This window comes from Atta cephalotes, assembly GCF_000143395.1.
Source record: "Atta cephalotes unplaced genomic scaffold scaffold00001, whole genome shotgun sequence".
Taxonomy (NCBI): Eukaryota; Metazoa; Arthropoda; class Insecta; order Hymenoptera; family Formicidae; genus Atta; species Atta cephalotes.
Genome location: NW_012130065.1, coordinates 9,644,527 through 9,665,326, shown reverse-complemented (window position 1 = coordinate 9,665,326; position 20,800 = coordinate 9,644,527). Strand labels below are relative to the sequence as shown.

General features: G+C 32.7%; 1 protein-coding gene across 1 annotated transcript in view; it reads right to left on the bottom strand.

Moving 5' to 3' along the window:
• The window catches only part of LOC105618545 (probable JmjC domain-containing histone demethylation protein 2C), a 153,935-nt gene that overhangs the window by 82,342 nt on the left and 50,793 nt on the right, over nt 1–20,800 (bottom strand). The window contains exons 2-3 of the mRNA XM_012200080.1: nt 4,609–4,860; nt 3,164–3,277 (exon numbers count right to left, since the gene is read on the bottom strand). Of these exons, the coding sequence (XP_012055470.1) occupies nt 3,164–3,277; nt 4,609–4,860 (366 nt within the window). The remainder of the gene's footprint in view (nt 1–3,163; nt 3,278–4,608; nt 4,861–20,800) is intronic.

Sequence of the window (20,800 nt, the reverse complement as noted above, 5' to 3'; positions counted from 1 at the left end):
TTAAAATTTAAACTTTAAACTTAACTTTAACTTAACTTAACTTAACTTAACTAACTTAAATTAACTTTAACTTAACTTACTTACTTACTACTACTACTTACTTACTTACTTTACTTTACTTCTCTCTCTCTCTCTCTCTCTCTCTCTCTCTCTCTCTCTCTCTCTCTCTCTCTCTCTCTCTCTCTCCAGCCTAAGTATTATTACTATTCTACGCTTTCAAAAAAGTAGAAAAATCAAAATTAATTTTCAACGTATCTATTATATTACTAAGTTTTTTAACAAGATATTTCAGTAGAGGAATCTGAATCTCTTTTATTTCGAAAAAATTTGAAAGTAAAATGTTGCTTGTATCAAGAAAGACCCAGACGGATGATTAATATTCGCGAAATGTTAAGTGCGGTAGCATTCGTTCATGGCACCTACGGCAACGAGAGCAAAGCGAAAACGATGTCTTCAAGCGACGTCGCGCGCAAGAGTACGCATGTTAGGTACTTATGCGATGCAACGGGGAGAAAAAACCTTGTCGCATTTATAGTTCAGGGTCAGCCACTCGCGTGTAACTTTGCCCCTCCGGACGAATTTGGTTCCTTGCACCATTTCTTCGCCCCTTTTATATATCTTTTTTTCCTTTTAACCGCTGATTTTCTCCTTTTCTCGAGCCCACCAATTCGCAGTAAAGTTGAAAGTAAAGATCTATAGCCGTTCGAAAGAGATTTGTTGTTCAAATTAGGCCAATTTACAAATGCAGAAAGAATTCGGAGTGACGATATATATAGCTTCATGAGTAATTTTGTCAAACCACAATAAATACAAATAATTAAAACTTGTTTTGAGTTTATTATAAAAGTCAGTGTCAAATATTGTCTCAATTTAAAATGCTAAACTCCATCATTTAAGATGTTAAATTTCAATCAAAAGGCTGAAAAAATGCAATTTGTTTTGCATTGTTATAACATAGAGATTTCTCAGAGCATCCTTAATGCATACAAGTTACGACGATAATACGTCTTATTTGAGATGGACTAATAAGTCGCACGTGGCAGGATAAAGGGCGGATTTGAAAGGTGAGACACACCTGAACCTGACCGCCGGACTGAAAGTTCTCGCCGCACGTAAACGATTTACAACCTCGTATACCGTCGTCGAAGCGGGAAAAAGTTTTAACGGTAAAAGTTTCCCGGTAGTTTAATTACTTGGAAACAATTCCATCTCGCTCAACTCTTCCTACCCTAACAGAAACGCGACAACTTTCGAAGTGGCCGCACGCACACACAAAAACGTGCACGCGCACTGTTCTTTCATCCTCGCGAAGAGAGATCGGTCTGATCGATTTATTATCTCGGTTGAGTGTCTCGTATTTCCCTATCTGGAAGCTTCCCCAAGCTCGACAAAAGCGTGGAAGTTTCTGCATGCTCATTCATTACAACTGCCTCAAACTAATCATCGAAGGTCAAAAATACCGGAATCTGCTTATCATTTGTAATTAGCACATTAAAAACCACATTCGTGTCGGAAAATTTCAGCGATTTAATTTCTCTTTTTAATGAATAACCGATAAATTGTATTAAATAAGCAAATAAATGGAAAAAGAAATAAGAAAACGTATTATTTGATAATTTGTTCGTAAATTTTAATGGAATATTCATGATAAATAAAATGATAAAAACATCCAGAGAAAAAAAAATATAATACATGCAATGTAAAATTTCTATTGTTGATAAAATAGTAATATATTAACAAATAAATTTAAACAATTGTAAACAACGTAATTATATTAAATTCTTTAGCTTTTATTTACTTTTTATTTAATTCTTTAGCTCAATTTACTTTCTAGTTCATGTAACCTCCATTTTTGCCCTATAAATAATTTAGCCATACATATATCTTCTCATTAATAAGTTTCTTCAATTTCGTTCGTCATCGGGAAATAATAAAATTTTCAGTTCAGAGAGGAATCCGCGAAAAGTTCTGTCACGCTCGCGAACATAACTCCTGCATACACGAGAAAGTGAAACGGGAACTCGAGTCAAAGTTCGGCTGCTCTTTCCACCTGGTAAGTTCGGTCGAAGCTCTTCCGCGTAGCTCTTAAGAGAAGTTGGACAACAAGCCTCCGTGAAAGATTACTTACAGCAGCGGTACGACTCGGGAGAGAAGAAGAGATGCGCGCTCTCGCATTCGCATCCGTTGCCCTGGAGAGGTGTCGGATGCGCCAATGGCGCCGGAACTTGTTCTCTAACTAAGTTCCCAGCGAGGCCCCCTAACGAAGTAAGTTTCCAGTTGTAAAGCGGAAGTGGCCGCTGTGACGCGCTATACCATCGCCGACCGAATGTTCGCTCCGCTCGCGGGCTTTTAATCGTTTTCGGGATCCTTTATTGCATCTCGCGCGTGAAATGTGCAGGACAGCGCAGCGGTGAGGAAATTAGGAGGAAAACGAGATAACGGATTGCGTCAATGTATCTTGATCAGCAAAAATTATCATCATACTTCTCGTCATGCGCACGAATTTTATGCTTTTATGTTTTTTTCACAACTCCTATTCACAAAGCACATGACAGCTAATTAAAGAATATTGTTGGATCATCAATTCTTTCTGCTAAACAAAAATGTTACCTTCGTCACACGTTAAACTTTCATAAAGCGTGAAAAATATCAAATTAATACCGTATTAACTATAAATAATAATCGTAATTAAAATTAATATAAAAAAAGAAAAGTAAAATTAATATAAGTAATAAATATATTGAAACAAATTGATAACTGTAATGATAATCAACCACACAGATTCTTCGTGTCCTACGTTTCTTTTCTTCAAAAAACTAGGAGCATCCAGTATAAAGTTTTTGAATACTCAACCTTACAAATGCCTTCTAAAAATATTAAAATATATATAATAATTGCTTAACAATATTTATTAAAGTAATGAAAATTAATTCAAGACACAAACAATTTGCGTGTAGTAAAATATAATAGCAAAAAAATTTGTATGGAGAGTTAAACATTAATGCTTAGTATTTGTTTACAAACATAATTTATCACTTTACATGGATTACAGAGTAATTACGGAATCAAAGATCATACGTATTATGATGATGTTACAACTAATATCTTCGATAGAGCGGTTGATCTTATATAATAGGAATAACTAAAATTTGTGTTGACTTACAGTGAACGGTTTCAGCTTGGAGTAGTCGACGAAGTCCAGTTTGCGATCTTGCATAAATTCGATCGGCATGGCGTCCTCGTGCAACTCGGCGCGTGCCACGAGAGGATAAAAAGTCTAAAAATAAACATGCAATTTTCGATTATATGTATATGTATAATATACTATTTCAGTTAAAATAACATTTTAATCCATCCAAGCGCATATTTTTACCGTTCAACGTGCGCATGCTGCATTTAACTAATTCCATTTACATTAAAACGTTTTAAAAAGTTGGATATCATTATGAAAGACGTAATATAATAATAAAATTTACACCAGAGCATTTTTAAAGAACGATATTTAATTTATTTAATGATTATGCTTTATATAAATTAATTTTAACGAATTAATTAAAAATTACAATCAATTGCAGAATAAAAATGAAATTAGCTTATTCAAATAAAAATTATTTTAAAAACGTATTTTACAAAAAAGAATATAAATTCTTTGTATACAGACTTTGTATACAGACACTTTGTATACTTTGTATTATAATCTCTTTGTATACAGATAATAGTTTTAATCTGATGATAACAGATATTAAATAAAAATTGATTATTACTTACATATAAAAGGAATAGAAATAAAGATATTAACAATTACAGCAATGAATATTTCAGCAATATTTATACAACGTGGCATTCAAATCTTTTGATGTTCCTTTATAAAAAACTGCATAAAAGGCAAAAATTTTAAATATATAAACGTAATTATTTTTGTAGTTGAATTTTCACAAAATAATTAAGCTTATTCAATCGAAGCATTAAAATTTTAATCAGAAAAAGAGCGCTGAGCCAATGGAATGCGACAGTCCGTTTTGTAGTGGTTGAATTGTGCCGATGTAAAATTTATTCAACGGACTGGAGAATGAGTATTTCATTAATTAACCACGAACTGATTAATATTCGAATAGTATCACGAACATTTCTCAATTATCATCGTTAAAATATGAGAGATCTGCATTAAAAATGGTAAATCGTGATAGTTTCTGTGTATAATTCGAAAGAAATCACACGTGACATTACTGCCGCATTCAGGCGTGAATATTATATCGTATAATATTTAAACCGTGGTAAAAATATTCTTTTAACGGTATATCGTATAATTAATTAATTAATTTCTATAATCTACATTTCTAAACAAGGCAGGAAAATTCTGTAATTCGTAATGCGATTAACAAAAAGAAAGAACTTGTTTTTCGTTTTAGAGTCATATTTAGTGGGTATTTGAAAAGGAGCATCTCTCTTTATTTTTTTTTCCTTACAATCTAATTTAGAAACTATTCAACCAATGACGAGAAATCTGATACAAAAAAATATTGATATTTTTTTCTTTGAGAAAAAAACGAAACAAGGTCCAAAGATTCGTAAATGCATGAAAAATAGATACAATTTATTTATACTTACAAGAGCTGGCCAAGCAACGGTGTCGGCGACCGCCGTGGCGCTCCTGAGCGGTTTCCCGTTAATGCGGTGCTGATGGTGGTTATTGTTCGCGTGATTATGATGATCGATGGGGATGAGACTGGCGTGCCTGGGGTCAGGTCGTTCAGCCCAGTAGAGACCTCTTTCAATGAGAAAGAAGGAAAATACGGCATCCCTATGTGGTGACAACCACTCCCTCCTTTGCCATTCCACGTCGTCGTATTCTACGAGGATCTGCAAGCATATATAATCGAACGCTTACATTAATTGCATTATACATAATAAAGCGATTAGACGAGAAATTTCGAAAAGAGACAAAGCTCAAGAAAGCTTTGTGACGGTTCATCTCTGAACGAAAGTAAATTGATAATATAACGTTGAAATAAATCCATGTATCCATATATTTTTTTCCTCTTGTTAATAAAATAATTAATATCTTAATTAATAATATTTTAATTAATAAATAGAAACCGATCGAATTAATGTAATAATATAGTAGAGAGCGCCTAAAGATCGATCAAAGTTGGAAGTTACGAATAATATAATATTTTAAGTTCATGAATTTAATTAATCTCAAATGTGATTGTGCGCCGAAACGGACATTAAAACACAATCAATCTGAGATGCTAATAATCGCGAGCCGAAACGTTCGGACAATCGCGAGTATACAAGATGTCACCAAAATCCGGACAAATTTCAATTTAAATTTTCCGCTATATTGTGCCTCCGCCAGAGATTATTGTTGGCATCTGAGAAAGCCTGATGCTTCTAGTAAACATTCTCGAAATGGCCACGATGATGAAACCAAGTGCGGAATATAATCAAAGAGCCGCGATCATCGAAAGTCTTCGCGCTCAGCAATGAAAATAATTCGGTTCTTTGGATACCCAAGATTAACTGTTTATGATGCAAAATATACGGTTATGTGGCAAAATATACGGCTTTAGAACAGTCCAACGAAGGTATGCCAGGAAGAATCACTCGAAAGAACGCACCGTGAGGATCCCCACAGTCGTTGAAAGGATTCAAATGCTGATTTCGGATGACCCAGGGTAATTGTTGCGAAAATTAGCATCGATTGTGTAAGCGAGCCAACAATGCGTCAAATTGCCGAGGAGGACCTTCGATACAAATCGTACACATTAAAGATATGACAGATGCTCTCTGAGGCTGCTAGGACAACCCGAGTTGCTCGCCTCGACTCCCATTCTGGCCTCCCAACAGCCCAGATTTAAATCCCTTGGACTACTACGTATGAAGTGTAGTTGAAATGGTCACAAACAAATCTCGGCATTCCAATGACGTCATTAAGGATTACTATTTATGTAAGACAGCATTCGTCGGCATGGACAGCGCTACATTACAGCGTGCGTGCGAACGCTTCAGATCGAGAATAAAAACTGTCATTCAAGCTAATAGGGGATATATCGAATAATTGTGCTCTACAGGGATCTCCCAAGTGCCATGTAAAAGAATTTTTTGTAATATTTAATTTTTCATTAAAAACATTTTGTTCGATTTGTCTGGATTTTGGTGACGCACCTTATGATCCCTCCCTTTATTTCAAATAAGAAACTTTTATTATCTCAGCCAAGATTCGAACCTAAGATCTCTCGACTTTCTGAGGCGAATGTCTTAGCTAACTCGACCTCTGGGTTTCGGAAATATTTTTCGCAATAACTGACATGTATGAGAGAACACGTAACCAGGCGATGTATTTTAATAAATAGAAATGACTAATGTAACAACATAATATAGTAGAGAGCTAAGGATCGGTCAAAGTTGAAAGTTACGAATAATATAATTAATAATATTTTAATTAATTATTTGCAACTGATATATAATATAGAAACCATATATCTTTGTAAGAGACGTAATATAAAAACCATTTTGCGAATAATTCCTTTAATTAAACAGCATTACGAGAACAATTTTCAGCTTAGCCATTTTTTTTAAGTTACAACATAACAATGTATCCTGTCTGTTGTTAATTAGAGACTTTCAAAATAAGGTGCTACATAATGAAATGAAATCTGTGTAGGTTCTACTTATTCCACGGAATCATGAGGGGTTAAAGATTAAACCATTCTCGACAACGAGCGGTTATCATGCGAACGATGCACGGGGCGGGACCTTTCAGCTATCCACGTAACAACCACCTAGTTAATTATCAGCGCCTATTATCGTGATATTCATGCACGCTTATCGAGTCTCTCATTCGCGTTCCTCCAGAAACGCACGCAACGAATTCGAGCGTCGATGGTAAAATTGTCTCAACTATATCATATATATATTTACACAGAGAGAATGAGAGAGAGGATGGTACATGGAAATGGTGCAATTAATATGTATTATTCATAACCTCTGGCCTGGAGCAGAAAGTGCTGGCTGCTAGGATAACGAGAGAGGGTCATGGAAGCGGGATGTAGCAGGATCCGCACGCTCGGTTTACTCTTGGGCTTTGTCAACGCGACCGGGATTCGGTCGGAGAGCCGATTTATCGAATCAAATGACGGATAGTCATTCTGTATTCTATGGCTTCTGCGAAAGTGCACGCTCTACTTTAGTCTAAAATTAAATAAATATTTACTCTTTCCGATTCTCTTCAAATTTAACAACATAAAGTATATACACTATTTAGCACTATTTTAGCAAAATTTTACAAGTTGGACTTCTATTAAATTTTTCGCCATAAAATAATTCAAAAATATCAGCGCCTTTATCACGCAGAACTTCTAAAGCTTGAAATAATCCCCATCTTCCACTATTTAAAGTAGTATAATTATATTATAATAATTATATTAATTATATTAATAAATATAATATATAATATATTATAAATATATATAAATATATATATAAATATAATAATAATATATATATAATATAATATATATAAATATAATATAATTATATTAATAAAAACGTTACGTCGAGATAGCACGAAATGTTTGCGCAATGTACATAGATGAGAAAAATCTTTTTCGTGTACAGATTGACACAAGAATGTATGCGTATTATATTTATAGAATACTTTGCATCCGGTTTTAGTTTCCCTCGGAATATCATGCAACCCTCTCGTCTGTCTGGCACACTGGGGTCATCGTAATCGTAAGGGGAGAGCGTGACTCGGTGCGGTCACGATGCGTCAGCCAATTAATTGATAAATCAGCATTTATGGGCGAAACGTGCTCGTCAAAATCGTCGCACCGTGACCGCAAATACCTAATTCAATGTGTTTGGCCAAAACATGTATATAATTTACAGCATGTTATAATTATATTGTATATAAGATTAAGAGATAAACGATAGAACAAGTTTGAAATATGAGAGAAAGGATGATTTGTAAAAATATAAAGAAGAGAATATATTGAATGTGTAAAATGAAACCATTCAATAAAAATTACATACCAGCAAATTTTGCAAATAATAATAAAGATGATGACTCAATTTATGGACGTCAAGTAATATATCTAATAATAATATCTAATAATAATATCTAATAATAATTGTATAACTATCTATTAACGCATCGATCGATGGCGCTTTATCTTTTTGCAATCGAAAGAAATAGCGTAATGCATAAATTTGCATTTGTATGACTGCGGTAAATTAATTGATGTGTCTGGAAATGGCGGGTTGGCCAGACTCCGACTACGGCACCATGACACATCGTTGGCATCAATAATAATTCGCGGCCGTTATTAATCGAACGTGTAAGAAACGCGAGATGAGGTACGAGCGAGGCGCGGTTTCCGGGTACGCGAGTGGAGCGTGACGGCGCATAATTGCGAAACGTTAATCGGTTAATTAATAAGTAAATATCTACGGGGCGCAACGGCTGTTAATAATAGGCGAGGGAAGCGCCACGTAAACGATACATGGATGATTAATAATAACGCGATATCGCGCTCGCTCGTCCGTTCACTCACTAGATACATTTAATGGCGCTGCTGCTGGCACGCAATTCGAATCGCGGGGGTATTCGACACCTGGGGGGGTTATGTCAGGAATTGTAATCCGTTTTCGCAGGTATCTCTCTTCTATATTTCCGTGTTCCGCGTGTTCGAATTACCCACGCATCGGAGATGCCGCCCGAACGACGTAATCCAAGGCGCGACAAATTCCTTCTCAGTTTATCAAGAATTCGCGTTCGACGAAATGTGTTGCAAATATTAATGGCTATCTGAAAAAAATCACGAGAATCGCTATAGCATGAGAATTTCGAGAGTCCTATTACTTGTTATCACTTTCATTATTTTGCCAAAATTTGATGTAAATGGTGTTGTATGTATTGATCTTGTTATATAATTTTATACTGAATAAACTGAATTTTTTTGCAATATAAAATAATATTCTATAAAACTGTTTACTGTTGCGAAATCGGACAATAATTTTTTTGTTGCAAATCGTGATATCTTGATCATTACAAAAATACAGTTTATTATATTTTCATTTTTTTTTTAAACTGGGTTCGTTTAAAACTATTTTAAAAGACATTAACTACTTTATATTTAATTTAATTCTGACTCTGCAACTTAGTAAACTATTACAATGTAAAGAAATGAGGATAATTATATTCCCCTATTATTAAATTCATTATAAATTATTAAATTATGTAATAATTTACAGTCAATTTTTTCAGAAAAATGAAGAAACAAAATAATCAATATATTATAGTCGATTGACTCAATAATGACTCGATAATTGCCTTCATTTCTTTCAAACAGTGAAATTTATTTCAACCAATTCTCCCTGAAGATATTATATAATTAAAGGAGAAGTGCTGTTAATGTGATTCATATAAAGTACACTCCAGTAAATACACTATAGCAATAATCGACAACAGGAAAAATTCATTCTTCCTTTTTCTAGCATAGCGAAATGGATTTCAACAATTTGCTTGACAATATTAAATAAGTTAAATAGAAATACAGTTTATACAACCTGTCAGAAGAATTTTCATAAGAAATAACCAAATCAAGAATGAACCATGTTTTTGAGAGAAGCAACTTGACGCAATAATCAGATTTCGAATGATCAGAACGAATCATCTCGCAACATATAATATGGATCCCAGAACTGTCTAGAGTATGAAAACTATCCCAGAATGCATAAGCGATCTCTCGCCCATCTGTATCCCAGACAGTCCCGGAGGGTGGTAATATTCCCGGTATCAAGGCTGGTTTTAACCCCCTGGTTTCGGGGGACGCTCACCAGGTGGCGATATCTCTCGGAGCGGAGGACCATAATGGCCGCCAAGGCCATCACGCTCCGCCTCTGGTAAACGCCAAGCACCGCCCAGATGGTTTCCCGGGTAACCATCCAGATCGGCCATTTTGCCATCGCGACCTACCACAACCTTCTCCTACGACCATGGACGGATGGTCTCCCTCCACTGGTTCTGACCCCCTTCCAGTTCTAAGCACCATTCTGTCTCCCCTCGTCCCTTTTCATGTCCCCACTACCAGACAGCTCCCAGTGTGGCAGCAGACTCGCGCTTGTTTCAGACGGAGATTAGAGACTGGGCGGCTTCGTTTCACTAATCATCGTCTATTGATAAGATACTCAATAATTAACTATAATAATAATAACTGAGAGAGAGAGAGAGAGAGAGAGAGAGAGCTAAGGAAAAAATTTAAAAATAGCCAGATTATGAATCATAGAGGAAATATTTTTGATTAAATAAAAAGAAGAGAGCCTAGTTTAATTTATTCGTTATTAAAACAATTATTAAAATTATACATTTTGATAAATTTTCTAATGTGTTCTTCTGAGAATATTCGCAGTCAATAATTAATAAATAATATGAATTTTTTAGCAAAGTAATATAGCATTCTTTGATTTTGCAAAAATTAGAAACATTATCTTAAATAAATGCTACTTACATACGTATACCTTCATTTATTAACAATAAAATTATGATTATCCGTAATATATAATATTTCGCTATACATACACGTAAATGGCTAACGATGTTAAATGTCGACGTGTAAAAATAAACAAGCTTGCACGCGATCAGTCGCGACGGTGATGAAAACGTTTTATTATTGCTTACATCGAGACTTGGATAGGAGAAAAAAGAGGTGTGACAGAATTTTATTACATGCTTCGCGATGTGAAATCCCTTAAGAGACTCAGCCTGCAATACCAAGAAAATATAGCACGGTTATAAAGAAAAGAAATAAATGTTAACCTGTGACATAAACTAGCTAAAATATAGAAATTTCAATTATTATCTTTTAAATTAGTGTACACTGGAATCTATGTAAGAAAAATAAACTTTTTCAAAAAATGCAACATAGCTGCAGGAGAATTATTATTAAAATAAAATTCTCTTGATACATTTACGTTATATCTTTTTCGTTGTATTTATTATAATTTCTTTTTTACTTTTCTTACTAAATTTATTAGATTAAAGATTTCGAATTTTACAATTAAATTATATAAAGTTTATTCTCGAATGAGCCATGTCATGTTAATTGATAGCACTTTATCGCTTATTGATCATTTCGAAGAGAATAGACGTTCGTTTTGACGTTTAATGGCACATTTTGACGAGATGTCGCATACATTAAATAAACAGAGTGTTATTATTAGAATTTTGTTATCATTTATGATAAAATTTAAATACTTAATTAAACATTTCTAGCTTCAATTTAATTCCTGATTTGCTCGAATTATAAAATCATATTTAGAGATATCACATTTGGAAAAATCGGCACAAATAAGAGAGTTCTAAAACTTACGGTGAAACCGTCGGAACTGACCCTCATTGATTTTGATGGATTTTAGATATTGTGAAGTATATATTACATTTAAAGAAATATTAAACCCATATATTTTTATCTTCTTTTCTCAAGATCTCTAGAAATTTAACAATCCTTGAAAATGACAGATTTTTTTCATTTTTAGCAAATATCTTCGAAACTATAAAAAAAATACTTAATACGAAAGTTTTGCGGCATCTCTTAATAACAGTATATTCATATTTTTTGAAAATCTCGAAAATAAAAAATCCATTATTTTTTAGTTGTTTTATAACTAAAAACCTTGAAATAAGTCGATAAAAAAAATGGACGTATCTGATATTTTTTATATTCATACTTTTATAACATATCAAAAACTTATAAAAAGTGAGTTACGGTTCCCTTGTTAGTATAAAACGATTTGATTGTGTGTTATTATTATATTGTATTATATTGTATATGATAAAACATGCACATTAATAATTATAATCAATTATATTATTCATATTAGACTGACGAGAACAAATCAATTAAAATTCAAAAAGAAATAATATTATTTTTGGTTAAAGCGGATGTTAATGCTTTAAGTATTTCAGTATGAATATATATCCAATGCTGCAATACCGAACCTGCATACCGAATCTTTTTCAGTCTTGAAACGCAATCATAAATAAAATTAGAGTAGTAATATCACGTATTAAATTGACAAGCAATTTAATAATATTTCATGTAAGCTTAAAAGGATAGTGATAATTTTGTTATTATAAGCATCTTAAAAACTGTAAATAAGTTATTGTGAAAAATATTATCTCACGGTAGATTACACAGTTGACAAGTTACATTTTTCGCAATTCGTAATAAATTATTTATAGTTTTTAAGATGTTTAACACACTAGAAAAGATTTTAGCGCACAGTTTGTAAAATTGAATATGTAAATATATAAATTCGTACTGAAATACTTAAGTACTAAGATCCGCTTTAACCGAAAACATAATTATTTCTCTTAAATGAATAATATAATGTTTTAATTTATAGATCGATTCTAAAATCTCATTAGTCTCATGTTATCTCTTTTAAAGAAAAACATTATGAAAGGCGCACTAAAAATAAAAGGAAAATAATATTTTTACTCAATATTAATATCATTCTATGAGATCTTAATTGAGAAAGAGAGAGAGAGAGAGAGAGAGAGAGAGAGAGAGAAAGAGGTTTTAATTGAAAGAAGAGCCGTTTCGCAGCTGTATTTTGAAAGGTTTGTAGGTCTACAGGGATGACGCGCGACCTTGTTCATAGCGACATCGATTTTTTCATTTTGGCCTCGTTGGCCGCAAACATGAACAGGAACGGAATATACGAATGCCAACTATCCAAGCGGAGGTTTCAGTATAGAAGAGAAAGAAAAGAAGAGAGAACGAGAGAAAGAAAGAGAGCGTACGTCAATATTCTGTCAAGTACCGCGCGTGCACATATCGATACGGCCGGCCGGCTTCCTGTTATTTCGCCGGCCTTGTTCGCTGGTCGTAACAACGCGCCGTCCCGATTCAATATTCGATCCGCGGGGGACGCGATGACGTAAGTCGCGTCTCTCATTTCTACACACCACATACACACATACACACATACATTCGCGATTTGCTCCCCGTGCTGCCTGTCGCGAAACGCGATTTCCCTTCTCGCTGCGCGAGAGAATTCGCAGTGGAAACAGCGCGCGCGTTGAGCAAACTTTCCCTCGACTGTCACATCCTGTCAGACTGAAACGACGATTTCGGGTGAATCCGCATGCGACTCTCTGCTGTCGATCATTCCTGACATGAGGTGAATCGCGTTGGATTGAAGAGTTTTTATTTATCGCTCATTAAATTTCTTTTGTTGCGCTATTAAACTCATGGTCCACAATTAAACCGCAGCGCTTAGTGAGTTATTCATAGACAGATTGATTAGAATTTTTTACATTCCTACCTACAAAAAATAATCTTTCTTGTCTATTTCAAATAAGTGCTATTATTTATGCAAAAAAGTATCTTTATAATTGAGAATTATCAATGATTTCGATAATATCCGAATAATTTAATGTTTATTTATACAAATAATTTCTTAAATATAAAAAAAAATCAATTATTTGCTCAATGCACTCTCTGAAAAAATTAGTATGTACACCCAAAGAAAAATTGTATTTAAATTAAAGAAATCGTTTCTTTCATTGATTTTTTAAAATTAAAGTGAAAATATCATCGAGAGGAAAATAAAAATTTACTTGATTTCAAGAAATAATATTTAAATCAAAGAAAAATTTATTTGATTTCAAGATGTGACGTTCAAATTAAAGAAACTGTTCTTTTAACTGTCTAGCAATGCACAAATTTTTTTTACTCGAAGAAACTTTTTTCTGGATGTAATTCAATACTATTTTTAAAAAAATTAAAATAAGAGATAAGTGATCTAACTCGCGATATCAATCTGCATAATTCAACGATAAGTCACACCACACAGTCTGTGCAGAATATACAGAATGAATCTGCAGAAAATCATAATCTCTAAAAATGAATCAGTTATTATTAAATTTACCGAAAAACAGTAAATATTCGCTGATGATTACATAAGTGTAGCACTGAAGTCGGTAATAATTCACTTTTACAGAATAACACTTTTATATCTTTATAACGAAATATATAATTCGCTTTCGTGAAATAAAACGGTATTTATACTTGCAATTTTTTATTCCATTTTGTCACTTACAATAATCGAAAGCACAGAATGACTTCTCTTTATACATTCAACACAGTGCTATTTGAACGACTTTTCTTCGAGTGATCTCTGAGGGAAATGTAAATGAAGAAATGTAAATTTATCTTTTACTTCATCCCTCCTTTTTCGCATTGAAACAACTCGCCTGGTTGATTTTCCCAAGTCTATTTTTGCAATGCTTTCTGTGGCTTTATCGTTAAATACTAAATTGGAGGACACGTCAGTCAAAAACTGACTGGTTGTCCGTTCTGTCGGTTCTTAATGTCGAGTTGTTATGCCACTTCCCTCGCACGTAAGCGTATTCCGACGCTTACGAATAGTCAACGACTGTGACGTCATGAATACAATAAAGGAGAAACCGCAGTACACCAATAGAATAGAAACTACAGCGGCTTTCCAAATCGACTTTCCGAAAGTCGCAATCGTACGCAGCAAAAAGAAAAGGAAAATTTAAATTACTAATAAAGAAGTTATTTATAAAAAGTTAGCGACGTTCAGCAAAAAATGTTATATCATTTTTCGATGTAAAATATCAAATTATCAAAAAAATTTTAATATATAATTAAAAACAACGAATATTTAGTCACGACTCTTTTCCATTGAAAACGCAAATTGAATTGTGTGTCAATAAAATTTCGCGAGTTCATCGGTGTAAATTACGTGAAAACAACATCCAGTGCTCTTGGTTTTCGTGATTTCGCGCAATCGTTAATACGCGCTATCATCAAACACCACGACGGGAGTTTTAAATTACTGTGAGAGATCGAGTAGAGTTTTTAACAGAAACGATTATATTATATTGCGCGAATACCACGAATACAGATGGACGCTCTTTCAATCAATTTGTTTCGAATGGTAATGAAAATAATTTGATTAACGCGCATAGATAGTAAAGCACTACGTAACAAGGTTATTAAAACGAACGACGAGCCTTCATCCGTTTAAAATAACGTGTACTCCTATTCGAGTGCGAGCCGAATCAACAAGTGGAACAAAAAATTTTTCCAACGTGCGTGAAACGATACATCTGTCTACACATTGTGTTGTAAGTAAACACGAACCCTCGACATGACAAATGTAAAATGCTCTATGTGATTTTGGTAAGAATACACAGAATAATGGAAAATTAAAATACAAGCAAGTATGAGTACGTCATCTTATGAAATCAATTCTAATATATTCTTTTATTACAAAAGTTACAATTAAGATGAAGATAATTGTCGCCTATTTTTAAATAAATATAAATAATAATCAAATACTCTGTTAATTCACAATAAAATATTGCTATTAGACGCTAATTACCTAACTTTGATAAAATGTTAAATAAGAAAATTTATCTTTACATCACATAAAACATTTTTCTTCAGATTATTATCACAAAATAGAGATCTAGATTATTTGTGTAATAATCTTAGAGAGAAATACGAATCGGGAAAGTTTTATGATAAAAGAAAAATGTGAAACTAAAGTAAAAAATTTTAAAGACATAATGAAAAATGTGAAACTATGATAAAAAATTTTAGAGAATAATGAAAAGATTATTCAGAAATAGAAAGGATTGCCTATAATTATGAAAAAAAAATTGATTTCAACTGCAGAAGCAATGATTTTCGGACAACTTAATTCAAGTTGATTGTGTTGGATATTGTCTCGCGTTTTTCTACAGAAAATAAACGGATACTTTTTTGCACTTTTACACGTGGCAGACTGAAAGCATCGCGGCCGTTACGTTGCGAATGCACGAGAGATAAACGAGAGGCGACGAGTTCGCGGGAGTCCGCGTTCTCATCAGGTCGCACAGGCTCTTTCTTCATTTTATGCCGGCGGCACTGACAGTTATTCAGTGCCGTGTGCTGGTGACGATGGAACCGTTACTGTCCCGAATCTCTCGCCACGTCATTAGTTTTGCTTTTATTCATTTCACGCGTGCAGTAGGAGTTCGCGAATGCACGAATGAACGCGCGATTTCAAGAGCAATCATGCGCGCAATGCGGTTTGCATTCGACAACCCTTGGCACTCCTTGTCACTCCTGACAATTTACACAACAAACTTTATTTATAAGAATCAAAATGAATACCACCGAAATATTTAAAAAGTGTTTTTTTTTACTGATTCATTTATAATTTCACAATTAAATTCTTAATGCGTGCAAATGACGATTTATCTATCTATTATTACAGTGCTCATTCTTATTATATAATATTATTACTATTATATTATTATTATCATTTATTATTTATTATAATAATATTATAATAATATTATTATCATCATTGTCATATTATTATTACCATATTCTCTTAGAGAAAATAAAGGATAAAACCAGAAAATTTTAGAACTTCCAAAAAATTTCAAAATTATAATAGTTTGTGACTGTCAAAAGTTTGTGTATTAATTTCTAAAATTTTCTTACGCAGATCTTTCAAAATAACTTTGAAGTAATTCACAAGTCATCATAATAATGTCAAAATAGTTACAAAATTGATTACTAAAAATAATCACTTTTCAATCAATCACGATTCATTTTTATGTCATTTTGACTTGTTGTCTTGGCTTGGGTTATATTGTATATCTTATATAAAACTAAACTTGTTGGTTTCGTTCATTAGTGCGACATTAGACATTGGTATGTTAATTAGAAAGGAATTTCCTTTAATAATATTAACCCCTTCACACGGACCTGATTTCATTAAAACTTATATTAAAAAATTTTTTTTTCATTCATACATATTTATTAATCATATAATAAAATTAATCATTTATACTAATAATTAATTTTTTTTTAATTTGTCTATTTTTCGAACATATATATTATTATGTACGTCATCAGATCTCAGATAGTGTCGATAGAATTAAATAATTTCGACGGATTATGTCTTTAAATTTATATATACATTATAATGTACGCTGGGTCTGAAGGAGTTAAATTAAAATAAAGGACAAAATTGAATCTAAAAAAAATAAATAAATCTAAAAAATAGGAACCTGAAGTAAAAAATTATTGTCCTTTACAATAAAGAGCGTATAATTATTATATCTATTATCATTGTAGAATCGAATTAAAGTTGTATTTTTGAGAGTTATATAGGAATATATAAAAAAAAATTTTATTCTAACCTTTTTCAATAACAATTTCTAGCTAGAGGTTTATCTCAACTCAGCAATGAAACTGTGTTACAACTGCTCGTGTTCTCACATCCTCATCAGAAGGATTACATACGGCAAATCATCAAAAAATTTGCGGCAATGTTTGCGTTATTTTAAATGCGATATTTTTACATATAGGGTAAAATCGGGTATTATAAACATTATAGATAATATGAACACCCTTTATATTTCTGTAATGATTGATATTAATAGTGCTAACTGTTGTAAAAAGATGCACCTGCCTTCGCGACATTCCAATATGCTATGAAGTTTGATCTAAATTTACATACTTTGGATATTATTTATCATATTAAATGAAGGTACGTTATTTCTTATTTCTTACATTGTTTTCCTCTATCTTCATAAGGTCCCCAATCTATATTGAAATAAGATATTTTGTTCTGCTGTGTTAATATTTGTAAAGTAAATAATATTGAACCATCTTAACTTCGTAAAGTCCCGAGACTATTATTAATTTATTACACACGGGAATTTTTCGGATAGGTACATACGGTGTATTATGATCATCTTCATTACTCCTTATTGTACATTAAAAAGAATCTGGCGAGGGATCACCACTATGGCAATCAATGTACATTTCTTTAGAAATATATTGCGACAGTACAGTAATAAAACAGACAATGCTAAAAGTAGCAGTACTAACAATACACTAGCAATAACTAGCAATACTTACAATTAGTAGTAGCTACAATACATTAACAATACTTGAGAATATTACACGCAATAGGTGGCATTAGATAGGATAACAATGTTAACAATACAATAGCAATGCTAGCAATAAAATGTATTGTATTGTCATAATTAGCAATCACTGTACATTAGTGTGCATTCTTTTCAGCAGTGGTTGACCCCGTTAAAATTTGGTAATAGCTATGGTAAATGTATGGTGAAATAATCAAATGTTTGATTAATATAAGAAAAATAATGTTACTTTTACAAATATTTAATAAATATATCATATTACCAAGCTTTTATTATTTGATAATACTTACTAAATATTTATAAATGTAATATTATTTTTTGGTTTTATTAAACAAATATTTGATTGGCATTTATCTAATAAAATGTTTCATATTATATATATATATATATATATATATATATATTTCAATCTTTCATTTCTACATAATTTTTTACAAAATAATTTATGCTTATATTACTCCTAAGAATGCTCATATTAGCCTACCCAGAGGATAATATGAACACTAGGCGAATAATAAAAATATCCGCCATCATTTTAACATTTACATTAAAATAATCAATTTTAATATTAATAAGAGAACACAATCAAGTGAATCTCTCCGATTTAAATGAGCTTTTAGAATGTTATGAACAAAAATAGGAGACACGTATTTTTTTATACGTGCTGAGTCACACGTTAAGGGAGTGAAATCCTCCCGTGAAAAAAATCGATTTTTTTCTTTCAGATTGAATCGTCGAAACTGTAAGAGATAGAAAAAAATTTTCAGCATAAAATTTGAATGACTTCAAGAATACTTTAGAACTGTAATAAAAAAATATTTTTTTAATTATTTATTTATAATAAAAATTATTTATTTAAGGAAAAAATTTATTTAAAGAAAAAAATTTTTTATTATAGTTCTAAAGTACTTTTAATACCATTCAATTTCCATTCTGCAAATTTTTTCGACGATATTTCGACTCAGCACGTATAAAAAAATACGTGTCTCCTATTTTTGTTCATAGAACAACATGTTAAAATCTCATTTAAATCGGAGAGATTTATTTGGCTGTGTTCCCTTGTAAGACATAAAACATCAACAAATTTATCAAATGGTATGTGTAAGATTTTTTTTATTCTTCAGTATTAGATATATCAAAATGTTTTCTTAAGGTGCTCATAATACCCGATCCTATAACCTATATATTTATTATAATTTTAAGCTGAAGATGATTCAAATGATTTAAAGTCGAAACGTACTTTTCGAATATTATCATAATTAAATATATTTCGCATCGTAAACTTGATTGATTCCTATGGTCTTGATTTCATTTTCTTATTTATGTTTAATTAAAGGAGTCTTTTAATATTTAACATTTTAGATTAAATTATTTCATTATCTTTATTCTAACCTATTATCATTCTTTCCAATTTATCATTGTTTAAAATATGCTTTCTGATGTTTCAGCAAGTAATACTCGGTTTTTTATTTCCAGTCTGATCGATATCCACTGTAATAAATTTCGCACTAATCGAGATATTTATTGCGTACCATTCAAACATACGATATACTGCCGACGACGTCGATTATAATTTACGGAGCCAGAACGTAACTACGTATGTTGAAATGACGATAACAGAAGAATGCTTTCAGCGCAGTATATACATATACACATCGGGATATTTATACAAAAATCTCCGTCATTTTACCGAGAACAAAGGCTGTGATCGTTCTATGCGAGTCTGCAGTGAGTCTTGGCGACGTAGAGCGAAGATATATCTTGCTGCACGGTGAGATTTCGTTTTCGTCGGAACAAGAGAAGAAAAAAAGGGAAATAGAGTGTAGGGCGGGTTATATTTTCTACGAGAGAACGTAATGCGGGAAATGTGCGGGAACGATCGGATAAAAAGAACGCTCTCTCGTCGTTGCGTGCTTCATGCGAAATTCACACGAGTCGTCATCGTCGATGAAGCGCTCGCGCGAAGTGCGAACACGCGTGTGTGCATTCGAGAGACACGCACGTCCGTACGGACGAAGCGTGACACACGCATGTATGGGACGAGTGCGTTCTTGAAATGCGAGCTCTATTTCCCCGGGAATTATTATTACGAGTAGATGAGAGAGGAAAGAGAACGAGCAAAAAGGAATAAAGAGAACGATAAAGGAAGAGAAAAAGAGAAGGAAAAGAGGAAAAGAAGTGCGTGCTTCTGTGAAATCTAAAAGAATTTTTTTTTCATTTTTCTCATCCTCGCGCTCAACGTTCTTCTCTTTCCGCACTTCCAACTTTCTCACAGTTCTTTACCTGTGCAACCTTTTACATTGCTAAATATTTCGTTTCTTGCAAAATACACAAAGACGAAAGATAGTTATTTAGTCGGAAAATGTAACTCTCCTTAAATTTTATATCTTTTATTATTAAATTATGCAAAATACACATTTATACATACATATATATTTTAAATCTATTATTCTATGCGATCTACGATCAGTATTAAATTTTTATTTAAAATATAATTTTTTCTCGTTTTTATACTCTACAGAGCGCAGAGATAAATAAATCTCGAATATTTTTTCTTTCTCTTTTTAATTCTCGGCTCTGTCTTTTCATGTGCACTTTTTTTATGCTCGTGTATTTTCGCAAAAATAGGCCGCGTGGAGAGAGAAGCTGCTGAGTGCATCAAGAGTAGTTGCATTGGTGAGTGCAGTGTACATGGTTCTGTGAGAGTCAATGAGCAAGGGGGAAGGGGAGGGCGGGGGGAGAGAGAGAGAGAGAGAGAGAGAGAGAGAAAGAGAGGCGAGAATGAAGGTAGAGAGGATGAGAACGGCG